The following is a 25,809-nucleotide window of genomic DNA, read 5'->3' on the forward strand; positions in this document are numbered from 1 at the left end:
CTAAATTTTGTCTCCTTCCTAGCACCCCGCAAGCAGTTCTGTACCCAGACGGATCTAGCTGAACTTTGATACTTTCCCAGTTCCCAGTAAAGCGCTCAGCCTCTGCTTAATCTAAATTTTGCATCCCTCAAAGCACCAACAGTAAAGTGCTCTGTGCAGGCCCTGAATCTGAATGGCCCCAAGCCTCAATCCAGGCCGCCCAGTGGAGCCTCCTTAAATCCCTCTTCCCCACCGGTCAGCTCTCCCAGCAGAGAGAGATGAGGCAGCGCTAAACGCTTCCCAAAAGCGGTTTAAGTCAGGACTCGGAGTTTAAGGAGGACGCCGGCACCCTACGTGATGACGTAAGGCATCACGCATGACCCAAGAGACTAGAGAGAAGGCGGGGCGACTTGACTGGGGGGGGGGGGGGGAAATTTGCCGCTGGAGGAGCCGCGGCTGGAACCGGGGTGATGGCGAAGCTGCTAAGCTGCGTCTTAGGTCCCCGGCTGTACCGGATCTATCGAGAGAGGGACTCGGGAAGGCCCCAATCTAGCGTTCCCGGGACTCCGGCCGCCGTGGCCACCTCCCCGACTGAGTCCTGGGTGAGTCTTGTTCTTCCTCTCCCCCGGCTGGAGTCATGGTATGGCCCAAACCCGTTGCCGCTTCGGCTCCCCGGAAGCACCCATAATTGGAATTAGGGGGAGAGTGTCAGTCCGCCTGTTTCCCCACAAACAGTGATCCTCCGGCTCTTGCCGGTGCGATTTAGGTGCTTGTGGGAGTGGGCTTTTTCCCTTTCCCTCCATTCATCCATTTCCAGCTTCCTAGTTTCTATCTCGTTCGCCCTTTTCCTCTTAGCCCCCTCTCTCCCCCCCGCTCCCCGCTCCTGGTACAGCGCTCCAGCCTCCCCGCGCTCGTTCTCTTGGTTCTCGCCCCAGCGCAGATGCTATGAGAAAGGGTGTGTTCTCAGTGGTGTTTGCCATTAAACTGCGTGCGTCTCCGTTCGAACGGCCGCTTTGTCCTTTGCTCCCCGTGAGCTTTACCTGTGTTTAGTTTCCTTCTGTGATGGCTTCCCCGCCCCCCGGAGTGACGGCTCTGCCCTTACCTCCCTCCCGTTCTGCCGGCCCTGGAGAGCCCCACGGGGCAGTTGTATTTTTAGAAGCAGGAGACATTTCATATGTACTAATTACGCCCACTGTCACCGACTCCCCGCTCTCTTTTTCTGATTTCTCCCATGCTCTCAGGCTTTCCCAGCGTATTCTTTCTTCATAAAAGACCCCTTCCTTCTCCTGGGTCTCCTTCCCACCCCCACCCCCGCCTTGGTTTCATCCATTCCCCAGAAGGGAGTTGTGAAAGGGGGACAAAAGTCATTCCTTGCTTTCTCCCATACGCTTTAGTTCTTTGTGTTTTCCTCGGAGCTGGTTGGAGAGATGGAGGAGAGAGCCAGGTCTTGAGGTGGCCCTCCCGGGGAGGGAGGAGACCCAAATCTAGAGGAGGCACTTTTTGCTTAGAGGCCCGAAGGAGATCCGAGCACCTACAGGCGTGGGAATGGGAAGATGGGGGAGGCTCTAAAAAGAAGCCCTGACTGGACAGGGCTGGGTTTTTTGTTTTTGTTTTTTTCTCTTTCCCAGGAGTCCTATTATCAGCCCAGGGCCCTAGAGAAGCATGCTGACAGCATCCTGGCTTTGGTGAGTTGGTCCTCTGCACTCTTCCCTCCCCAGGCTTGGTCGTTTTTATGTTCCCCTTCCCAGTGTAGAAGACTGGTTAGGTTCTGAGCCTCAGCTGAGGGATTCTTTCTTCCCTTGTGTTATGCCATACATCTTCCTCTGAGACAATACAGGTCATGAGGAAAACAAGGACCTTCCCTGGGTTCTAAGTACAAATGCTACAGTTTCCAAAGACGTCTCCTCAAGCAACCAGGCTTTCTTTGCTTTGGTGAGAGCTCTCCTCTCCACTAGAGTTTTCACGTCAACATTTTTTAATACTGTCATTTGGGGACCAGAACATACCAAGTAGCAATGATGTAAAACATTTGGACAAATTGTATAAAAAGAGGGACTGTACGCCTTTTAAGTTTGAAAAGATCATTTTATTTTTTTTTTAGATGTGTACCTGAGGAAGTTCCTTTTTGTATCAATATTCATAAGCAGTATTGATCATGACAGATGCATGATACAGTGGATAAAGGGCTGAGCCTTAAGTCAGGAAGGCTTGAATTAAAATCATTAGGCACTCCTTAAACTGTGTGACAAGTCACTCAACCCTTTTCTGCCTTAGTTTTCCCATCTATGAAATGGGAAAAATAATAGTGCCCACCTTCTAGGAGTGTTGTGCAGATCAAATAGGATGATATAATTAGTTAGGCTACCTAAAGAAGCTAAGAAGTAAGCACTGTGCAAAGTTCTGAGTTCAGTCCTAGAAATTTACTACTTATGTAACCTGAGCAAAGAAAACAAATTAATTGTCAGACATATAGATCATATTCTTGAGGCTTGGCTGACTTGGGGAAAAGTGCATTTTCTCCCCTATTTTTCCCCCACCCCTCCAAAGCATTTCTCTGTTGCTTTTTCTCCCATGTATATCTTAATTTTCCTTTCCCCTTACTGTTTGACTTCCCTGTATGATAGTTTACACAGCACTTCCAGTCTTCTTATCACCATTTTTAATCACCCTTGGAAGAGTGAATTTTGGCAGAATGGAACATACTTACCTTAAACTCCTCCTCCCCTTAATGTAGTTGTTCCAAATTACTTTTCATGCCACTATGGAATGCTTGACTTTCTCCAGATTGGTCAGAATCCAGTATTGGAAATGGGGGAGCAGTCAAAGCAAAAGGAAAAAATTGACTGTCTATTTGTCCATTTTCCTACCACAGGCCTCAGTTCTCTGGTCCATCTCTTATTATTCCTCCCCCTTGGCTTTCTTCTACTTGTACAGAAAAGGTCAGTGTGGAGTTAAATGATTGGGTGGGATTTTGGATAGTGTGAATTTTGATTAAAAGGAGAATCTTGTCTCAGGAGAAGGGTTCCTCTTCTGTTAGTAGGTATAGCAAGTGCTCCCCAGAAGGAACAGCAAATGCCCCAAATTGGCCTTAGAATAGAGGGGAGGAGCAACTGATGAAGGCAGAGCTTGAACTCAGCTTTTTCTCTTTTCAGGTTACTTGTGTATGTCAAAGGTGGTGCCCTTCTCTCATTATGCAGGGACATTGCTACTGCTTCTAGCAGGTGTGGCCTGTCTTCGAGGTGAGCAAACCAAAATAGGCAAATTCAATATGCAGATATTTATTAATCCCTTCTTATGTTGGGCTTGGGGAGATGTAGAAAGCACTAAGTAAGATTCTTTCCTTGTAGAATTTAGAGTTGTTGGGGAGATGAAACATAGTTGAATGAAAGATAAATATAAAAAGTAACTTGTGATAAATGTCAATGAATGGTTTGGATGATGAATGTATTGGTTAGAGAGATTCCCCGAAAAGGTAGAATTTGAGCTGGGCAGACAGGACCTAGATTAGTGGAAAGAATAGAAGAAGACATTATATTTCCTGGAAAAAATATGATCTGAACATGGAGGTGGCCTAGCAAATAATTTAGGAGACATTGAAGAAACTAGCTTATTAAAGTGTTTTTTAGGGAAGTGGTGTGAAATGAGGCCTGGAAAGATAGTTTGAGATTAGACTAGATTCAAAGAAGACTTTGAAATTCTAAATTGGAATTTATTCAGCTGACCAGGTTAACAATAAAAGTGATGCTTTATGAAGATTCATGTGCTGGATTAGAGAAGAATAAGATTGAGTTAAGAGATTGTCATGATGATCTTGGGATGAGGTGATATAGACTTGAATTAATGTTCTGGAAAAGAAAGAATAAAAAGAAAGAGATGGTTTCAAAGGGAGGATGCATAAAACTGAGAGAAAGAGGCATTTTTTTTCCCCTTTTTGATCTGATTTTTCTTTGTGCCGTCTGATAAAGGTGGAAATATGTTTAGAAGAATTGCACATGTTTAATCTATATTGGATTATTTGCTGCCTAGGGGAAGAGAGGACCTGAGGGAAAGGGAGGAAAACATGGAACACAAGGTTTTGCAAGGATGAATATTGAAAACTATCTTTGTATATATTTTGAAAAATAAAAGGCTTTTACAAAAAATAAGCACTAAAGAGTTTTTGATATTGTGACTAGAATAATGGTAATCTCATAAACAGAAATAGAAAAATCAATTTTTTTAGTAGTAAAGTTGAAGAAATTTGGCAATGAAAGGAAGAAGAAAACTAACATACAGATTAGGGCTACATGGATCATTAAGATTGGGGAGGCTAGAGCATGTTAGAGAGATTGAAGAATCCAGGAAGAAGGAAGTCCTTGAGGGTACAAGATCTCTAAAGAACTGGAAGGTAAACTAAGGTCAGCTCCTCTTTATTTTCCTATGAATCAGGGCTTTTATCTTGAAATTCTTGGTTTCCATGTAATACCTTTTTCTACTTTGGCTTTCTCTCTTTATAGCTTCATTTACCATTTCCAAAATCTAGAAGTCTCATCTCCTAAACTAACAGGTTTTTTTGGTACATTCATTCAGGCATTGGCCGGTGGACCAATCCTCACTACATTCAGTTCATCACCATTTTGGAAGAGACTCATAGGAATAACTCCCCAGAGAATAAGGTATGGTCTTAGGTGACAGGTAAGAGGAAAGGAGAGGAAAGGGAGAGCTAGAAGAGACTTCAGAGATCACATAATGCATTTTATATGATAGGGAACTTAATAAGCCCAGAGGGACTGATGGACTTACTCAAGATCTCACATCTAATACCATGATGCTGGAATGGCACAATCCAATATATAGCTGTCTCATCCTGCCCCCCCTCCCTTTTCTGTAATGAACTTCCTCCCTCCCTCCCTTTCTTTTTCCTTCCTTCCTTCTTTTCTTCCTCCCTTCTTTTCTCTCTTCATTCCCCTTTACTTCCCCAAGCTTCTTTTTCCTTTCTTATCTCTTTCAACTCCTTTCAGTGCCCAGGCAGGAAGTACAGCAGCCACTCATGAGAATGGCTTTACATTAGTTCATATAATTCTTCCCAGGTTTTTCCGAAACTATTTTGATTATTATAGCATAATTCTATCATAACTTTTTTAGCCATTCCTCAATTGGTGGGCATCCAGTTCTTTGCTACACAAAAAGAGTTACTAAAAAATATTTTTGTTCTTATCGGTCCTTTTCCTTTTTCTTTGATACTTTTGGAATACAGAGCTAGTAATGGTATTGCTCAATTTTACAACCTACTGGGCATAATTGCCAATTGTTCTCCAGAATGGTTGGACCAGTTCATAACACCACCAACAATTCATCAGTATACCTATTCTTGCCCTTGTCCCTTCTGGTATTTGTCATTTCTGATAGGATTGAAGTGGTACCACAGATGATTTGTTTATTTTGCATTTCTTTAATTGGTAATAATTTAGGGCATTTTTTCATATGATTATAGATAGCTTTGGTTGTTTTGCTTTGTTTTTTCTGAAAACTGCCTATTTATATCCTTACTGGCTCTAATTTTTATAAATTTGACTCAGTTCTGTACTCAGTATATATTTGAGAAATTAGACCTTTATCAGAGAAACTTGAAATAAAAATTTGTTGATATTCATTTTTATCTCTTAGTATGGTAGTTCCCTTGATCCTCTTTTAATTAAATCAATTGTTGCTTTTGCTTTCTCTGAGATCATGATTACTACCCCTGCCTTTTTTTACTTCAGCTGAAGCATGTTAGATTCTGTTCTAGCCCTTTATTTTTAACTTGTGTATGTATTTTTTTGTTTCAAGTGTGTTTAAGTCCAACATATTGTTGGATTCTGGTTTCTAATACATTTTGTTATCTGCTTTTATTTTATGGATGAAATTCATCTTATCCTTTCACAGTTATGATTACTATGTATGTCTTCCATCTCATTACTTCTTCTCTTCTCCTACATGCAAAATAAATAAGTAAATTTCTTTTAGGGTTAGGGTTATTAACAGCTAATAGATTAGGGAAGACATCATGTAGAAGCTGTCCCTTAACTGTTTTTAGGGAAATGAATAATTTTCAGTGATGGAGGTTAGGTGTGAGTATATTCCAAGCATGGAGGAATCAAAGACAACTAGTACAAAGGCACAGATAGGAGGGAAAGTGAGGAACATCTAGAAAAACAATTTGCCTAGACATTAGAATGTAGGAAAGGCAAGATATAATCAGATTGAAACAGAAGAGCTTAAATCTGATTTCAGAGGCAACAGTATATAGAAATATAATTGAGAGAATAGTATTACACAATCAGGGTGCAGTGGAAGAGGGAATAATAATAAGTTTGGTTTTGAACATAATGTGTTTGATGCCTACATGATATTCAATTTAGAGAGTATTAATGATGGGTATATTTATTTTCTTCCCCTTTTTTTCCTTCCCTGAAAACATAGAAACAATTATCTACTTACAATTTTGACTTTAAGAGCTGGCCTGTTGACTTCCACTGGAAAGAACCCAGCAGCTGGTGAGTCCCTTGCTCTCCTGTCCTTTCTTTTAATCATGTTTCTCCTACCTTTTAGGGATTCAGCCATCTTTTCCTTACATATCTCTGTCCTCTGCTACCTCTTCATTTCATCCCATTTTTTCCTTCCTCCTCAGCCATTGCTTAGCATGTCCCTTTCTCAGATACCATTTCTATCAGGGACTCAGGCATCTTAGTCCTTGGTTCCAACCCTGTTGGTGTCTTCCCTACTATGTCTTTTGCCCTTAGGAAGGATACCCAACATGGTCTCTCCCACAAAGGTGTATCTCTGCTTCGAACTGAACCACTACATCGGGGAACAGCTGATAATTTCCTCAATCGGGTTAAGAAGCTTCCCTGTCAGATTGCCAGGTAGAGGATTGGGAAGTGATATTCTCTGTTGAGGGGGAAATCTAGAATCAGAAAATTTAGAGATCTAATTCAGTTCCCTCATTTTATGTGTGTAGGGTAAACTGCTGTGAGTAAATTACTCCTTGGTTTTTTAACAGGCTTATGTAGTGGGAGGAAGTGCTAGAGTTGTGATAAGTCTGCTAGTTTTGAGTAAGGTAATTCTAGATTCTATGATTGTTTAGTAAGTATGCTGTGAAATTCATGGAAAGGATGGGAGTTGAAGAGGGATGCTTTTTGGTGATCAATTTGGGTTTACATTTGGTGAAGTTGGAAGAATGCTGACAGGGTATTGTATTTGATACTAGGGGTAGACACTTGACAGGCTAAACTTTTCCAAGTTGTTCTATGGAGGGTTACAGCTTGCTAATGATTAAGAGTTTGTTGTGTTCAGAGTCAGGGTTCTGAGTGCTTCCTGTAAGACTAATGCCATATTTTTTCATAGTTATTTGGTGGCACATACCTTGGGACGCCGGATGCTGTACCCTGGTTCTGTGTACCTGCTGCAAAAGGCCCTGATGCCCATGCTGCTGCAGGGCCAAGCGCGACTGGTAGAAGAGGTAAGACACTCTTGACCTGCCCTGCTTTTCTCGCTGGCTCTCTAAAATTAACTCATTCCCTCTTTGTTTTTCAGTTTAATGGTCGAAGAGCCAAACTGGTAGCCTGTGATGGTAATGAGATTGATACCATGTTCATTGACCGAAGAGGCATGTCAGAATCTCAAGGACAGAAGCTGGTGAGTTGAAATTGGGGGATAAGAGAGTGTTATAAAAAATGGATGTTGATATGGTTGTAATAGAGAGTTTCATCTGTAAAATGAGGGGGCTAAACTTAATGATCTTTATTCACATCCCTTGTTCTGATTCTTATCAGCTTTATTAGTTATTAGAAATGCCTGATCCAGACAAAAACTGCTCTTCTACTCTGGCACGGAAATTAGGTCCAAGAATTCTTAACTGGGAGCAATTTAACTTATACAGCTGATTCTAATCAGAACAAGAGCAATCTTCAGAGAGAAGCAAAGGGAAATAGATTTCTGCTTTGCTTCTGTCCTTAAAAACCCTCCCCTGACTAAAGTTCCTTAATATAGAAAAACTAGTGGATGAATATTATCTGCAAGGTACAGAAACTTATCTTGGAGGGGACAGCATGGTGCAAATGTGAATCAGTAGCTCAAGCTCATGGTTTGAAATTCATTATAAGTACCTTAATCCTTCTAGGCCTGAGTTTCCTAATCTGCAGTGGACTGGTGGGATTTAGTAATTTTTAACGTCTCTTCCAGCTTTAAATATATGATCCCACAATTCTAGAAATATACTGTAGTGTAGCATTGCTTTCTAACAAATATGGAGTAAGCAGCCAACTCATTAATACTTGCTGGGTCCTTACTACAAGATGGCAGTAGAAAATAAAGATTATCCCTAGCCTTGAGGAGCTTAAAGTCTCCAAATACTTGATACATACAAATAAAACAACTAGAGGATGAAAGCATACATTTATTTCTTTGTTTTTGAGATTGGGTCTGCCTATCTTGCCAGAGCTAGAAGTGTAGTGGTCTCTCATGAGCCCAGTCCCACTGCTGAATGTCATGGGAGCTTTTATCTGGCCTTATTTTTGACTTGGGCTGATTCTTAGGCAGCTTAGTGGTTCCTCTAATACCCTATCCCCCACCATATAATGTCAAATTGACAATTGAGATAATATAAAGCACTGTACTTAGACTCGGGAAGACCTGAGTTCAAATCAGGGTCAGACTAGGTACCTAGTTGTTGGGTGACCCTGGGCAAGTCACTTAAGAGATGTTTGCTTCCTTTGTAAATGAGGATAATAAAATAGCACCTCCCTCACAGGGTTATGATGAGGATCAAATGAGCTAATATTTGAAAAGTGATTTGTAGACAATCAGAACTGGAAAGGTTTTTGCATCCAGTTTAGTACAAGAGAGGAAGCATACCCAGAGGTCAAGTTACTTGTTGGAGGTCACAGGTTGTTTCATTTTTTTAATAGCTTTTTATTTACAAAACATATTCATGGGTAATTTTTTCAACATTGGCCCTTGCAAAACCTTCTGTTCCAAATTTTCCCTTCCTTCTCCCCATCCCCTCCCCTAAATGGCAGGTAGTCCAATACATGATAAATATATTAAATTATATGTTAAATCTAAAATATGTATACATATTTATATAGTTATCTAGAAAGAAAAAAAAAAAACCTGAGAAAGAAAACAAAAATGCAAGCAAACTATAACAGAAAGAGTGAAAATGCTCTGTTGTGGTCCACACTCGGTTCCCATAGTCCTCTCTCTGGGTGTAGATGGCTCTCTTCATCACTGAACAATTGGAACTGGTTTGAATCAACTCACTGTTGAAGAGAGCCATGTCCAGCAGTCATTGTATAGTCTTCTCGTTGCCATGTATAATGATGTGGTTCTGGTCATTTCACTAGCTAATAGGTTTTGAATCAGAACTCAAATCCTGGGTATCTTTCTTCTAGCTTCATTTTCTTGCTACAACCTTCTGCTGGCCAAGTAGTTCTACATCATAATTTAGATAATATGTTTTGTGGTAAATTAATAGAAAACAAGCCAGTGGTCTGCTTCAGATTAGGATTAGTCAGGGACTACTTTCAAGAAGTATTGAATTCCTTGGGAGTGTTCTGAGAAAGAATGATTCCTATTAGTAAAATAGGCAACAAGGACTGAAAGACTTTGCAGGGAAAAAAGCAATAGAGAGCTATCTTTAGGGCTATGTGGTTTAATGACTAAATTTTTGCTGTTAACAAAAAGATTCTCTCTAGGAGCTAGAGGGACATGCAAATCTACTTTGCATTTTAGTTTTATGTACTATATATGGTCATTTTCTTAAAGGAGAATTCCAATGTGGCCTTCTTTTTTCCCTCTGAAGAGTCTAATCCAATCACTTCAATGGACTCTTAGCTATGCCCTTCTCCTGGCTTAAGAGCACTAGAGGAAATGTGTCTCTCAGACAAGATTCCTTCCTCCCTTAGGTAATCTGCTGTGAGGGGAATGCTGGATTCTATGAGGTTGGCTGTCTTTCTACTCCTCTGGAAGGTGAGACCTCTGAACTATCCCTTTGTCACCTGTATTTATTTTTTTTTCACTGGTCTAATCCAAGCCCCCTTCCTTTCTCAGTTCATATGGCTACCTTCCTTCTTTGTGTACTTAACTTTTTTTTACCTTCTGAGACCTCTTTAACCCCCTTGGTAAGACTCCTACCCTCCATCTGCCACCCTTCCTCAGCTCCCTTTTGGTATAATTTATCTCTCCTGTGATAACATATATCCCTTTCCTTGGTATAAATGTACTCCTAACTGTCACTTTCTTGATATTCCCCTCATTACAATGTCCCTCTGTTAAATAAATGCTCCTGTGAGTAACTGAGGTGGGAAGAGGTGTTAAGTAGTTTTTTTCATCTGTCCTCAGCTCCCCCTTCTTTTTCCTCCCTCCCTCTTCCTAGCCCTTGTTACTATCTTCCTGCTTTGTGTTAGAATATGTTGGAAGAATTTATCTCCAAATTTTGGAGTGTTTAGAGCTCTCTGATAAGTTTTTACTATACTTCCTTTGTCTCTTTTCCCTCTCCCAAGAAGGTGTTCCATTCCTTTGTAATTTTCAGGACATGAGATCTCAGGATTCTGAGATCACTGAATTCAGATCACTGTCTTCCTCCCTCTCCATCCCTTTTCCCCCAACCCTGTATTACAGCAGGATATTCGGTCCTGGGTTGGAATCATCCTGGCTTTGCTGGCAGCACGGTGAGAGCCTCTCTTTAGTCCTTTGTCTCCCCAGTTCTCAGATTGGTGTAAAAAATTTCCATTCTCCCATGGGAGAGGGAGATTGTAGATTTCTCTACTATCACCCTGGACTTTCCCTTTGTGTAATCTCCCACCTAATTGGGTTTGCCTTGGAAGAATTGTGGGAGGTGGGTACTTATGGAGATGGAAATTTTGGACTTTTTTTCTGCTTTTAGATCCCTGTTCTTTCTGTATCCCAAATAGCTTGGGAATATCCTTTATAAGAAGATAGGGAAAGGATATCATTAATTAGAGAAACTACCTTTTCCACATCTTTTTTCTCTACATCCACTCTGTCAGTAGTTGGCCCTGGGAATATTTTCACTGGTTTGGAAGTTTCAGGGAGGAAGGACCTGTTTTTAGTTGGAGGTGTATAGCCTCTGGTGCTGCAGGAACATTTAATCTTTACTTTGCTGCTGTAGGGAGTGCCATTCCCTCAGAATGAAGCCAATGCCATGGATGTGGTGATCCAATATGCTATCCATCGCCTCAACTTCCAGCCACAGGACATCATCCTCTATGCTTGGTCCATCGGGGGTTTTACTGGTATACATCTCCCCATGCCCAAAACATATTATATAGCCTATACTTCTATCCCTACCCAAAGTGGTCTCCCTGAGCTTTCTCACTTTGCTTTTCATCTGCTCAGCTAATACCTCCTTATAGAGCATTGGAAATTAGAGTAGAAAAGAAATGAAGATCATCTTGTCCTAATTTTTCATTTGATAAAAGTGGAAACCAAGTTTTAGAGCAGAAGAAATGACTTGCTTAAGATTACAGTTAGGAAGGGGAAGGTGGGGAGTAAGTAGGAAATTAGGCAAGAATGAATACTTCTCACAGCAATGGATTCAGAATTGTGCTATGGTTTTGTTTGTTTTTTTGGTAAGACAATTGGGATTGTGACTCCCCTAGGATTAATAAACTATTAAGTGTTAAGTATCTGAATCCTGATTTGATCTCAGGTGCCCTTGACTTCAGAGAAAGTACTCTATCCACTTTGCCATCTAGCTGCTCCTGTGCTATGGTTTGAGGACAGGGATAGAGGGGATTGGATGGGTTACCTATGAGGCTAGAAGAATGGGATACATCCACATTCCCATATTCATCATTCTCTTTTATCCCCATCATTTTGTGACTTTGCTCCCTCAGACTATTACTGAGATAGGAAAGAAACTAGGAGAATAATGGCACTTAAGAATGAAGAGGCCCTTGTGTTCCTATGTATATGACCTTAATAATGAAGACAATTTTAATTGAAAACATTCATTCCTCCCTACTTTCTCCTGAAATAATATATCTTGGTAATTAAAATTTGGAGATTAGGAATAGGAAGAGAGATTAAGAACCTAAAATTAAGTGAATGGCACAGAGTGTGGGACTGAAGGGGTGGGCTTTAATAGGAGTTGGAAGGCTTCAGTTCCTATCCTGATTGTGCCTCCTCTTCCCTCACCCAGCCACATGGGCTGCCATGTCCTATCCAGATATCAGTGCCCTGATACTAGATGCCTCCTTTGATGACTTGATACCTTTGGCCTTAAAGGTTATGCCTGACAGCTGGAGTGAGTGGGGATCCATGGAGAGGGCTGGGGGAGAGGGTGGGGAGAATGGGATAGTCCTTTGAAAGGGGAAAGTCTCTGATGAGGAAGGTCTGGGGAAACTGCTGTAGAGCTGCTGACAAACAGGGCAATACAATTCCCAAAGAGAGCTCTGAGAATTCTGATCCATCTTCACATATGGAGTCCTCTTTCTAGTCCTCATCAAGACATGCCAGATACTGCCAAGCTGAACAAATATGGCTACAGACTATTGTTCAGGCGCTAGCATTTCTGAGTCCCTTCTCCAGAAGATTAGCTATTGGGGAATTTTTTTTTTTATCCTAGCAAACTCATAAAGATAATGTACCATGGCTTGGTTGGGATCTGGCTTGGTGGAGGTAGTTCCCACACTGATGAAATCATAGATTTCTGAAATATAGTGGAAATAGCCATATCCCTTTCTTATGTAGGCACAAGACTGCTGTCATAGAGGGATAATTTGAGATATTGTGGTTTCAGTGATTTCCTTTCCTTTCTCCTATTCCAGAAACCCTTGTGACTCGAACTGTGAGACAGCACCTTAATCTGAATAATGCTGAACAGTTATGCAGGTAAAGGAGAAACCCAAGCAGGGTCTCAGGGCTAATGGGGTGAAAGAGGAGAGGAAGTTGTTTTTGTTTTCGTCTCTGATTCCATGGACTGGTATTCTTGTTTCTCCAGGTATCAGGGGCCAGTACTGCTGATCCGAAGAACCAAGGATGAGATCATCACCACTACGTGAGTCATGAGATCAGTTTACATCTGTTTCCCCCAGTTTCTCCATCCCTATTTCTCAGAGTCCTGGAATTTGTACTCCTAAGTTTTTCTTCTTCTAATATCCAGGGTCCCTGATGATATTATGTCCAACCGTGGCAATAACCTTCTGTTGAAACTTCTGCAACACCGGTGAGAGGTGGGGGAAAGCATTGAAAGTAAGAGTGGGGAAAGGAGAGAGAAGGAATCTTGACCTTAACCCTCTCTCTTAGGTACCCCAAGATAATGGGGGAGGAGAGTCTTCGAGTGGTGAGACAATGGTTGGAGGCTTCCTCCCAGCTAGAGGAAGGTGAGAGGAAGGGGGCTAGGATGAGGACTAAGGATAGCTCCTGCTGAACGATGGTTCTGACTGTGTCCTATTAACCCCTGCCCTAGCCTCTGTGTATAGCCGCTGGGAAGTGGATGAGGATTGGTGTGTGTCTGTTCTTCGATCCTATCAGACAGAACATGGGGGTGACTTCCCCTGGAGTGTTGGTAAGACTTGGGGACTTTTAGAAGTTCATATTCTGGGAGTAAGATTTAAGAGACGAAAGGGGAGAAAACTCTGTGGCTAAAAATTTTAGGCTGAGTAGTTCAGGGGATAGGGAAGGGGATGGCACTGTATTTGATTAGCTGCTTTTTCTTCAGGTGATGACATTAGTGAAGATGGGCAGCGGCAGCTAGCCTTGTTTTTGGTGAGTTTTGTTTGATTTCCCTCTCTTTGAGTCTAGCTATCAAGGGTGATCAAGATATTCCCAGGGAAATGGTTAGGGAATGCCTAAGAGAAGACCCTTGGGGAAAGAGAGAGAAAATCTTTCAAATGTTTTTACTCTTTGACCTATTATCTTAATTTTTTTCTTCATATCTGGCTCTCTTTCAGGCTCGGAAACATTTACACAACTTTGAGGCCACACACTGTACCCCACTTCCTCCCCATGAATTCCAGATACCTTGGAAGCTCTAGAAGAGCCTGAAAAGGGGGAGTAGCTTTTTGTGGGGAAAGGTGTAATGAGTGGGGAATCCTTTTTTCTGTGATGCTTCATATTCACATAGTCTATTGTTTTGGGGGAATAGAGGGATTGTCCATCCTCCTTTTTTCCCCACCCCCTTCCACAGCATGACTTTGGCCTCCCCTATCTTTCTACATTCTCCTTCCTACTCCTTTAAAGGTTTAAATGATCACAGATTATTCATAATAATAAAAGGTATTTTTTTTTATCTGGCTGGCTGAGTTTGTGGTGGTGAAAATTGGGGTCTTAAGGTGAGGGAGTCTAAGTTCCAGAGGATACTGGGCCTTAGGGATGACTCCTGATGGATCTTTTCTTCTCTGTTCAACCACTATTATCTCTTTTGTCCTCTCAAGCTTATAGTCTTGAAAATGGTTACCTCTTATTCCTCTGCTAACATCCAATTCACCACTATCAGTCCCATCTTTTCTCTAATCCCTTCATTACCTTTTGCCTATACTTGACTCCCATTTTTGTTTCTTTGCCTTTGGGCTCTCTATACATTACACTAAGCAAATTTATCTGATCAAATTTATGTTTCTTGAACCAGCCCAAGAGGGCTCAGCATTGACTCTCCCCCCCCCCCCCCCCCCAGCAGTAGGACCTTTTTTTTTTTCTGTTTTCTCTCTGGAACTCTTTCCTGATTACCATTAAAATCTCCTTTTCTTGGTTTCTTCTCTCCCTTAAGTTTGCGTAGTATTATCTGCTTTCTGAGTACCTGGTTTCGGAAATTTTAAAATTATTTGAATGTGGGAACTTGTTGCTCATAATGAGTGCTTCCCAAACTTGGAGGTTTACTTCATTTTAATTTTTTGTGGTTGTGTGGCATGTCTCTTTCACATCTCCAGTCCTAGTGCCTAGGATGAGACTAAGACCCAGAGAAAATAGTATTTTATTTTCTCCAGTTACATGTAAAGGTAGTCTTCAATGTTAATTTTTGTAAGATTTTTTTCCCCCCTCTTTCCTTATCTCCTCCTTTCCCAAGACAACAAGCAATCTGATACAGGTTACACATGTATAATCATTTAAAACATTTTCCCACTAATCATGTTGTGAAAGAAAAATCAGAACAAAAGGGAAAAACCACAATATTAATAATAATTATTAATAATAAAACCACAAGAAATAAAGTGAAAATAGTATGCATTGATTTGCATTCAATCTCCACAGTTCTTTTTCTGGATGCAGATGGCATCCCAAAGTTTATTGGGATTGCCATGGATCACTGAACTACTGAGAAGAACCAAGTCTTTTATACTTGATCATCAGACAATCTTGCTGTTACTGTGTATACTGTATTCCTGGTTCTGCTTGTTTTGCTTAGCGTCAGTTCATGTAAATCTTTCTAGGCCTTTCTAAAATAAGCTTGTGAATACCAAAACTGTGTGATTTCCTCTAGCACATACACACCTGCACATAATATGGTGATAAATTAAAAAGCATTCCTTGTCAGAAAAAAATATATATAAAATGCACAGAAAATATTCTAAAGTATATGTGTGTGTGTGTATTTTTTTGCCCATTTTTACAGTGACAAGTGCTTCCTTGATGGCATCTGGTTTTTGGTTTTGTTTTTTGAGAAGCCTCAAAAGAAGCATCTAAATCATTTTTTCATTTAGTTTAGTGAAACTTGGTCAAGTGTTGCATGACTTTAAACCTTGTTGAAAAATATTCTAAGGGGGCAGTTAGGTGGTGCAGTGGATAGAACACCAGCCCTGAAGTCAGGGCGACCTGAGTTCAAATCTGGTCTCAGATTCCTAGCTGTGTGACCCTGGGCAAGTCACTTAACCCCCATTGCCTCGGGGAGGGGGGAGGATATATATAATCTAGGAATCTGTCTTCATGTTCTGGACCCTTAAATTTTGAAATGTCTTGTAAATCATGATCATATTACCAATAGATAATATTTCAAGGTATGATAAATACTTAGTGTGAGGTTCATTATTAATGATTACAGTATGGATTGATAATCACTATCATCAATGAAAGCAGAAATAAATTCATGTTTCAGATGTTAATAATTTCTCATTTTGGGGGCCAACTTCTTGTTAAAATTAATTAGTTTACCTTGCAAGATGAAGAGCTTATGCTAGGTATAGGAGTAGTGTCAACTCTTTCATTTTCTCATTGGTTGTTATTATCCCTATAATAAGCATCTTTTAAAGTTACCTATCTATTTTGTCACATAAGCTGTAAATCCTATGGTGAATAAAAAGGTTAAAAAACAGTTTCATCATAATTATTTTATTAATAAGACCAGTAGGTCATTAATAACAGGATGGCCATTTTGGCTACCTCTCATTTTATTAATAAGGCCAGTAGGTTATTAATAAAAGGATGGCCATTTTGGCCCCCCTATTGAATCAAAGACCATCACCTAATTTGCATTTCTATAATCTATAATCATTCACAGTTATATACCCTTTGGAAGAGTAGGTGTTCAAAGAGGCTGAGAGTGACATCCTGTCAAAAATATCTTTATACTCAGACTATCTATAGCCTCGGGCTATAGACAGAAAAGGATCTGTCTCCATCCAAGCTTGGATAGAATAACAATAGGCTTCCTCACTTTAGAGTAAATCCTTTACTGGCAGGACTCTGACCAAGATCATGGAGAGTTAATTTCATTATCAGTAATATCCTTCCAGAGACTCAACTTTATAAAATCAGGAATTTTGAAGAAAGGGAGAGCTCCCCAAGATACTGATTTTTAATAATAATTTCTCTTTATCCTCTTAAATGGGCACAAATATCTTATAACAGAGGTGTGCTCTATGAGCAAAGCAAAATTACAGAATTTGAGAATCTACCCCAAAAGTTCATAGGGAATATTTGTGTCTGATCTGTGGCAGAGCATTCAGAGCTCATGTTGGTCTGATCAGCCACAGCAGATACACTGATTTTACTCTTAACATAATGATGTCATTTTGGTCCTTTTCAAAGAACAAATGACAAAAACTGGTACAAGTATAGCTGCCCCATCATTCTTTCTGCCTCAAGGAACTCATACTCTTTCCTCAGATACCTTGTATACCATATGTATCAACCTTCATCTCTCAAGTTCTGTTCCCCACTGCCAACCTGCTGTATTACCTGGGTAACCAAAAAGCTCACTATGTACTACACAAAGAAATGGCATGGTACAGGAGCAGCTAGATGGCACAATGAATAGAGTATTAGCCCATTTTTTCCATCATGTGCCAACTCCTCTATTTTCCCCTTCCAGCTTTTTTGTGCATGCCATCTTTCCCTCTTTTAAATCTTTTTTTCTATTTGTATCCCCAGTGTATTTTCCCAGTGCTTGGCATTTAGTAGGTGCATAATAAATGCTTATTAACTGATTGACATGGGTTCAAATTGCAGTTATATTGTCTGTTCAGGCAAATCATCTAATATTAGGGCTAAGAGTGCCACAATAAGTTTTTATAATAAACAAATAATAAATGAAGATAATTTAAAAAATAAAATATATAAGTATTATTTTTTAAACGTACAATTTGTTATTTTTCAGGTTAAAAATAAGCAGGAATAGAAATTATAATTTTTTTCCCTACAACCCACAGATCACCTTAGGTCTCCTTTGTACTGTCTATTCCAGGGCTGCTATACTCTTGGTTGAGTCACCTGACCTCTACTGCTTACCAATAGGCAATTATGTCATCACTTCGTGGAGTCATTTATCAGTCACCATTTCTTCTTACTCCCTAATCCAAAACACTCCTCCTTGGTCACCATCCTCTTTGTGGATTGTTTATACATAGGATAGAGTGCTGGACCTGAAGTCAAGAAGACTTTCCTGAATTTAAATATGGCCTCAGACACTTACAAGCTGTATAATCCTGGGGAAATCACTTAACCCTATATGCCTCAGTTTCCTCCTCTGTAAAATGAACTGAAGAAGTAAACCACGCCAGTATTTTTGCCAAGAAAACCCTAAATGGGATCATAAAGAGTCAGGCACAACTAAAATGACTGAACAACACTCCTGTTAGAATATAGGTTCCTTGAAAACAGTAACTGTGAGCTTATTTAGCACTGGCAGTCTCTGGATAACAAGTGAGTGAACTCTTCTCAACATCTTAGTTGACTGGCCATACAACATTACTTTGCATCTGTTCATTAATAAGTCCAATTAATTGTCTAATGGACAATATAGGTGATAGTGTATTGTTTGGGACTATTTTACATTATATGACATATATAAAACATTAAAAATTTTATTCATTTTAAACTTAAATACAAAAGAAACAAAAAGAACATTCCCATGCACACAACAGAACATAAGAAGATTCAATATAAAACAATAAATTTTCATTTCATGAAAACCCAAGTAACAAATTCTACATGTTTTCAAAGCAACATAGCTTTTCTGTGCTTGCTTCTAGGTTTTTTTTTATTCTCTGCTGTACACTTTTCATTTTTTTTCTCCCTGTTTCCCGCTCTCCTATTCCTTCAGAGAATGCCATAATTAACCATATACATATCTATAAACATATACATATATACACACATATACAGACCACATTATGCATATTTCTATTTGTCAGTTCTCTGGAGATAGATATTATTTTCCTTCATAGGTCCAATTCTTTGTTTTTCTAAATCAACCAGTTTATCATTTCTTAAATCGGAGTAGTATTCCATCACAATCAAATACCATAGCTTATTTAATCCTTCCTCACTTGAGGAGTATCTCATTTTAGCCAATCTGATAGATGTAAGATGTTATCTCAAAGTTATTTTAATTTGCATTTCTATAATCAGTAAAAATTTAGGATATTTTTCATATGTGTAATTACATGTTTTTTAAAAACAACATGAATGTGATAAAATATTACTATATTGTAAATAAAAGGATGGGTTCAGAAAAACCTGTTAAGACTTGTAGGAACTGATGCAAAGTGACATGACCAGAGCCAAGAGAAAAATATCAGCAATATTGTAAAGAACTGGTAACTCTGATCACTAGAATGACCAACTACAATTCTAAAAGATTCTTGATGAAACATACTATCCAATTCCAGAGAGAGAGAGAACTGATAGAATCAGAATGCATTTTGAAACATTTTCTTTTCTCCCTCTTTTTTCCCCTCTCTTTCTCTGTCTGCTAATGTTGGAATTTGTTTCACATGACTATCCGTAATTGTAATGGGTTTTGTTTTTCTTGTTTTCTCAATAGGTGACAGGAAAGATAAAGAAAGAACTTTGAAAAAATAAAATAAATGTGAATTTTTATTAAAAAAAAAAAAAAAAAAGAATGAATGAAACAGGACAGCTAAGTGGTACAGTGGATAGAGCACCAGCCCTAAAGTCAGAAGGACCTTAATTCAAATGTGACCTCAGATACTTAGCACTTCCTTCCGGTGTGACCCTGGGCAAGTCACTTAACCCCAATTGCCTCAGTCCCCCCCCACCCCCCAAAAAACAAAGAAGAAGAAAGAAAAGAAAAAAGAAACACAAAGAGGTTGGGCATTCATGATCAGAGAGCATAGAATCACAGAATACTTATGTTGAATGAGACTTCAGAAATCATCGAATTATACTTGAATAAATATCCCCTTTATTTATTTGTTTGTTTTTTGGGGGAAGTCAATTGGGATTAAGTGACTTGCCCAGACTCACTAGTAAGTGTCAAGAGTCTGAAGCCAAATTGAACTGTCTTCCTGACTCCACAATCTGTTCTCTATCCTTTGTGCCACTTAGTTGCCCCTGTACAGAGTTTTTCCAATAAAGAGATCAAGACCTAGTAGATGGAACAGTTTTGCTTCATTAATCTAAATGTTTTCATTAGTATGAATGTTCATATTCAACGTGTTCATTAATAGGAATATTTAAACCCCTGACTTAGAGTACAATGGAAGATCAAATCAAGTGGCAAATTCCTTGAAAAAGGGAGGGAGAGTGGCCTAGAAGCAGGCAGGTTATAGAAATACGGATCTGGATGTGGTAATGTGTTTAGACAGCAAACATTAAAGAGAGTGTTGAAGAACAGCCATACATATGGTTGTCGTTGGCATCAATGAGGAGAGTGAACCTCTTCTCTACAATGCTTTTTCCCCTCAATAATAACTGTGGAGGCTGTGCTGGATAGGGGCTGAAGGTCTGGGGGATGGTGTGATTCCCAGTCTTCTTGGACTCAGGATCCTTCCGAGTCTCAGGGGAGATAGTGGTCAAGGTGGAGGTGGTGGTTTAGCAAATATTGCCTCTTGTCTCTCCTAATTAATTTTTTTTACAATTAATTAAAAGAGGTATTTCTTACCCAGAAATTCAATGGAACTTCTAAAAACTTAAGGAACCAGGGGTAATCCTTAGTTTCTCTATATATGACCATGCTAGGCATTGTTTGCAGATATAAAAAACAATCCAATCATGATGCTAAAGCAGTTTACAATTTAGAAAGTGGCCAAGGGTGAGAGAGGAAGGGAAGGATGAGGGTTGAGGAACAGATATATGAATACAATACAAGTTAGAGGAGAAGTACATAAAAATCCCACAGAATGATCTGAGAGAGATTCAACTAGGCAGCTGGTGGCACAAACTGGATAGTGTGCTAGGTCTGGAGTCAGGAAGTCCCGAGTTCAAATATCATCCCAGACACTTAAACGTGTTCCTAAATAAGTCACTTAACTTCTTTTTGCCCCAATTGTAAAATGAGGATAATAATAGCACTTATCTCATAGGATTATTGTGAGGATCAAATAAGATAAAATTTGCAAAACATTTAGCATAGTACTTGACATATAGTAGGTTCTGTTTAAATGATTATATCCTCCTTTCTCGCTTAGAATATTAGAGAAGGCTTTATGGGTGAAATAATGATGAATGGCAAATATCTACTAAGAATGGCAGTCTGGTCCCTTCTATAACCCTCTCCCAATCACCTACCCACGTTGAACTCTCTTCTTCACCATCCTGCATTTTGATTATTGATATCTTCCTCACGACATCATCCAGGGACAACACTTCTAGAAAAAGGGGGCTAATCATCTCTACTAATTCATAACCAAAGTAAGCAAGCCAGCATTCCAAAGTATGCTGGGGGAGACACAAGAAGCAGCCTGTGCTGGGCCAGTCACGACCTTGATCACCACCTTCCCTTAGAGGCCTGACAGAGGCAGCCCAGGACTAAGAGCATTGGGCAAAACTTCCAACACAATTCAGCTATCACCCTGGGAAAGAATCCCTGAGGAGAGGCAGCCTGGCAACTGTTTCTATAGGTGTTGTAGACACAGAGCTATTAAAAGATGCAGAAAAAAATTTGTTCCCAAAGTCTTTAACACAAATAGTTTGATGTCAGAAACTGATAGAAATTTATCAGTGAAAATGACATTAAAGAGAAGGCGTCTGGAATGCTTAAGATCTAGGACACCTTTCTACCTGATTTGTAGCTCTAACACAGGTATTGTCTTCTTTCAGAATGTGAACGTGAGTTTTGTCCTTTAAAAAAAAAATAGTATTTTCCCCCCAATTATATGTCAAAAAAACTTTTAGCTTTCATTTGTACAAGATTTTGAATTTTTTTCTTCTTTCCTCCCTCTCCTTCTTTTTTACTAAAATGATAGGAACTTTGACTTATGATACTGTAATGCTGAAGAAGAAACTGAGGCAAGATAGAGACTAGAGAGTTTTTAATATTTTATTTGGATTTCTGAGAGGGAGAGATAGTCTGGAGGCAGAGAAGAATCCATTCTGTCTCCAGGGCTGAATTAGACTTTCTTCCCAAAGAATCCAGCAGCAATGTGAGATTCCAATGAAATATATGTTTCCATAGGTCTGGGTAGGCAAGGAAGTGGAGTTTGAACATTGGTAAATGGCTGGAATTTCCAAAAAGGGACCATCAATCTGGTTCTGACAGGCTTGGGGTAGGACCATAAATTCTTGAAAACTTAGGAGGACTAAGGAGCCAGGAAGTCTGAACCCCCCCCTTATCTGGATTATACATTTACAGTTTATGACTCTTTTGGAATGTCAGAGTGACCAGATCTCCACAACCCTAATTATCTCAGTCCTAATGGTCAGGAAGGGTTGCAACCAAGACTAGTAGGATTAAGGGGGTTATGGATATTGAGAATATGTGGAAGTGGGTGATTAGGAGGGTTATGAGGATGAATAGGGACAATATTATTCCCTCCAGGTATAGGAGGGTAGACATTAGATGTGATCGGTAGATTAAGACTCCTGGAAGGGCTAACAGGAAAACTACAGTTAGGTTTAGGTTAATAGGGAGCATAAGGTATTCATGGGGTAGAACCTGGGGGATTGAGGCAAAACAATTTAGGGAAACTGAGGCACAACAATATATATGTGCAATTATGTAAAACACATTTCCCTATTAGTCACTATTGTGAAAGAAATAAATAAAAATGAAAAAAGTGTTCAAGGTATGTTTCGATTTGCATTCAGAGTTTATCAGTTCTTTATCTAAATGTAGATAGTGTTTTCCATCATGTGTCCTTTGTACTGTCTTATATTGCTCAGAAGAACTAAATCATTTATAGTTGATCATCATATAATGTGGCTGATACTGTGTTCAATGTTTTCCTGGTTCTGTTCATTTCACTTTTCTTTTTTTTTTTATTTTTAGTAATAGCTTTTTATTTTCAAAATACATGGAAAGATAATTTTCAATTCACCCTTCCAAAACCTTGTGTTCCAATTTTTTCTTCCTCTCTCCCCCTCTCCCCTAGTTGACAAACAAACCAATATAGATTAAACATATGCAATTTTTCTAAACATTTCTACATTTATCAGGCTGCACAAGAAAAATCAGATGAAAAAGGAAAAAAGCTGTAATGCCTGAGAAACTGAACAAGATAGAGATTAGGGAGTATTTAATACTTTATTAAATGAAGAGATTTACTGGGACCAAATGGATTCATGGTTTGGTCCTAGGGCTGAATGAGATTATCTTCTCAAACAATCCAGCAGCAAACGTCAGATACAGGATTTTTTTATAGGGTAACAAGAACAACGGATGACCTAATGGGAGGAACTGGAGAGATTCCTGGTATTCTAAAGATGTCTAAAATGGATAAAGACTTTTATCTCATCAAACATTAAGAGGGAATAAGTATAGCCTATGATCTAAAATAATAAGACCTTATTATCCTATCAAACATTAAGAGGGAAAGGTTATAACCTGAGGCAGAGTAACTGAATAAGACAATTAGGGAAACTGGGTCAGGATATTAAAAGACAACTGTGGCACAACAAAGTGAGAAAGGGAAAAAAAAGCAAGCAAGCAAATGAACAAACAAAAAGGTGAAAAAGTTGTGATCTACACTCAGTGGCTATAGTTCTCTTTCTGATGGCTTGCTCCATTAAAGGTCTATTGGAATTAGCCTTTTGGCCACCTCATTGTTAAAAAGTCAAATCCATTGCAGTTGATCATCACATAATCTTGTTGTGTACAACAATATTGCTTCTATACTCACATCACTTCGCACTTGTTCTAGTCTTTCCAAGCCTTTCTGAAATCAGTCTGCTGATCATTTCTTATAGAACAATAATATTCCATTACATTCATATACCATAACTTAATTCAGTCATTCTCCAATTGATAGACATTCTCTCAGTTTACTGTTCCTTGTCACTACAAAAAAGGCTTCTACAAACATTTTTGAACATGTGGATCCTTTTCCCTTTTTTTCTCATTTTAATTTTCACCAATTCATACAAGGCTTTCCAGGGTTTTAAAAAATCTGCCTGCTCATCATTTTCTATTGCATAATATTCCGTTATATTCATATACCACAGCTTGTTTCAGATATTTCCTAATTGATAGGTATCCCTTCAATTTCCAATGTTTTTGCCACCACAAAAAGGGCTCCTATAAATATTTTTGTACAGCTCTCCAGAGTGGCTGAATCAGTTCACAACTTTGCCAATGCGTTAGTGCATTAGTATCCCAATTTTCCCATATCTTTTCCAAAATCTTTTTATCTTTTTTTTTCATTTTTTGTCATATTAGTCAATCAGATTATATATATATATATATATATATATATATATATATATATATATGTTGCTTATGAGGTAACCGTTTATGTTTAAATCATATACCTATTTTGACTTTATTCTGGTATATGGTGTGGGATGTTGATCTCTATAGTTTGTGCCCAATTATTTTTTAGTTTTTCCATTAATTTTTTTCAAGTTCATTTTTGTGAGTTCTTATCCCAAAGGCTGGGGTCTGAGTTTATCAACATATATATCTATATCTACATCTATATCTATATATGTACCTCAGAGTTGTTTTAATTTGCATTTTTCTAACCAAAGTGATTTTGAGCACTTCATATTCCTTTGGGTAGATTTGATTTTTTTCATCTGAACTCTTCCTATTAATATCCTTTGACCATTTGTCAATGAGGAATGGCTTCCATGATTTGACTCATCATATGTATGTAATAAAGACTTTATTAGAGATACTTGCTATAAAGATTGTTTCCCAGTTTTCTGATTTCCTTCTAGTCCTGGTTGTGAAGCGGGAGGTAACTGTTTCCTTTACTAAAGTTGTGGTCCCTTTAAAAAATTGTATTTCCTTTTGATCTGTGATCCCCTTCAGAGTCTCAATCCTCCTGGGGAAAGCATATTCCCCCCAGATAAGTTATCTTTCCAGAATGCCAAGGCCTTTGATTCAATTAGAAATCCTGGTCAAAAAGCATCCCTTTGAAGTGTCAATTCCAATAGAAGATCTGGGCTGAAAACTAATAAGAATCTAAGCCTAGGAACCTTGGCTCCTGGGGCCCCCACCAAGAATCCTGGTCTGATCAGCTTAGGCTTTCAATCCCCATCAAAATACCCAATATAACAGCCTCCCTCAACTAAGGTCTTTGCAAATGGCCCATGTACTTTGCTAGGACTCTGCCCGCTGAGCATTCTCAGTGTCAAAACTGCATTTCCAATAGATCTTGGTTACTCTAGAAGTCAGTCCCTTAGAAATTTATTTCTATCCAACAATAAACTTTCATTTTGCAACTAATAATTCGGGAATGAGTGAGTTCTTTCATTCCTAAAACCTGCGGCCTATTTGAAGGGGATATTTAACAACTCTCTTATTGCCACTAACCTCTTGACTACCAAGAATTGAGAGGATTCAAACCGCATCAGTTGCATTGGTTTTGTATGTGCAAAAGCTTTTCAATTTAATGTAATTAAATTTATCTATTTTATATTTCGTGATGTTCTCTATCTCTTATTTGATCATGAATTTTCCCTTTCTCCATAATAGACTATTCCTTCTAATTTGTTTATGAGGTAACCATTTATGTTTAAATCATATACCTATTTTGACTTTATTCTGGTATATGGTGTGAGATATTGATCTCTATAGTTTGTGCCCGATTATTTTTTAGTTTTTCCATTAATTTTTTTCAAGTTCATTTTTGTGAGTTCTTATCCCAAAAGGCTGGGGTCTGAGTTTATCAAGCACCAAATTACCATAGTCATTTTTTACTGTATCTTGTGTACCTAATCAATTCCATTGATCCACCACTTTATTTTTTAACCAACATCAGATAATTTTGACGATCATTGCTTTGTAATATAGTTTGAGATCTGTTATTACTGGGCCATCTTCCTTTTTTCCCCATTAATTCCTTTGATATTTTTGACCTTCCAGATAAATTATTTTTTCTAGCTTCATAAAATAATTTTTTGGTAGTTTGATCGGTATGAGATTGAGTGAATTAATTTGGGTAGAATTATCATTTTTATTATATTGGCCTATCCATGAACAATTGATATTTTTCCAATTGTATAGAT

General features: G+C 38.9%; 1 protein-coding gene across 5 annotated transcripts; it reads left to right on the top strand.

The window, feature by feature from the left end:
* Window positions 1–386: 386 nt before the first annotated feature.
* ABHD16A (abhydrolase domain containing 16A) lies at window positions 387–14,260 on the top strand. 5 transcript variants are annotated; one of them, XM_003770507.4, is made up of 20 exons: window positions 388–581; window positions 1,608–1,664; window positions 2,852–2,918; window positions 3,132–3,218; window positions 4,549–4,634; window positions 6,421–6,494; window positions 6,741–6,863; window positions 7,345–7,459; window positions 7,534–7,635; window positions 9,906–9,969; window positions 10,621–10,670; window positions 11,132–11,255; window positions 12,164–12,268; window positions 12,792–12,855; window positions 12,965–13,021; window positions 13,127–13,189; window positions 13,270–13,346; window positions 13,433–13,531; window positions 13,685–13,731; window positions 13,917–14,260. In XM_003770507.4, the coding sequence occupies exons 1-20, from the start codon at window positions 450–452 to the stop codon at window positions 13,998–14,000; spliced, it is 1,677 nt and encodes a 558-aa protein (XP_003770555.1). In that variant the 5' UTR covers window positions 388–449; the 3' UTR covers window positions 14,001–14,260. The 5 variants fall into 5 exon arrangements, with proteins under 5 accessions (XP_031821024.1, XP_003770555.1, XP_031821023.1 ...); XM_031965163.1 differs by having other exon boundaries at window positions 10,624–10,670; XM_031965164.1 differs by lacking the exon at window positions 12,164–12,268 and having other exon boundaries at window positions 387–581.
* Window positions 14,261–25,809: the final 11,549 nt, after the last annotated feature.

Source organism: Sarcophilus harrisii, chromosome 4 (genome assembly GCF_902635505.1).
Source record: "Sarcophilus harrisii chromosome 4, mSarHar1.11, whole genome shotgun sequence".
In the NCBI taxonomy this organism is placed as follows: Eukaryota; Metazoa; Chordata; class Mammalia; order Dasyuromorphia; family Dasyuridae; genus Sarcophilus; species Sarcophilus harrisii.

Excerpts from the sequence above, each read along its gene's own strand:
- ABHD16A (XM_003770507.4), top strand. The coding sequence starts at position 450 with ATGGCGAAGCTGCTAAGCTGCGTCTTAGGTCCCCGGCTGTACCGGATC. Across the intron at positions 6,495-6,740 it reads TGGAAAGAACCCAGCAGCTG|GAAGGATACCCAACATGGTC; the intron begins GTGAGTCCCTTG and ends TTTTGCCCTTAG. Across the intron at positions 13,347-13,432 it reads TTCCTCCCAGCTAGAGGAAG|CCTCTGTGTATAGCCGCTGG; the intron begins GTGAGAGGAAGG and ends CCCCTGCCCTAG.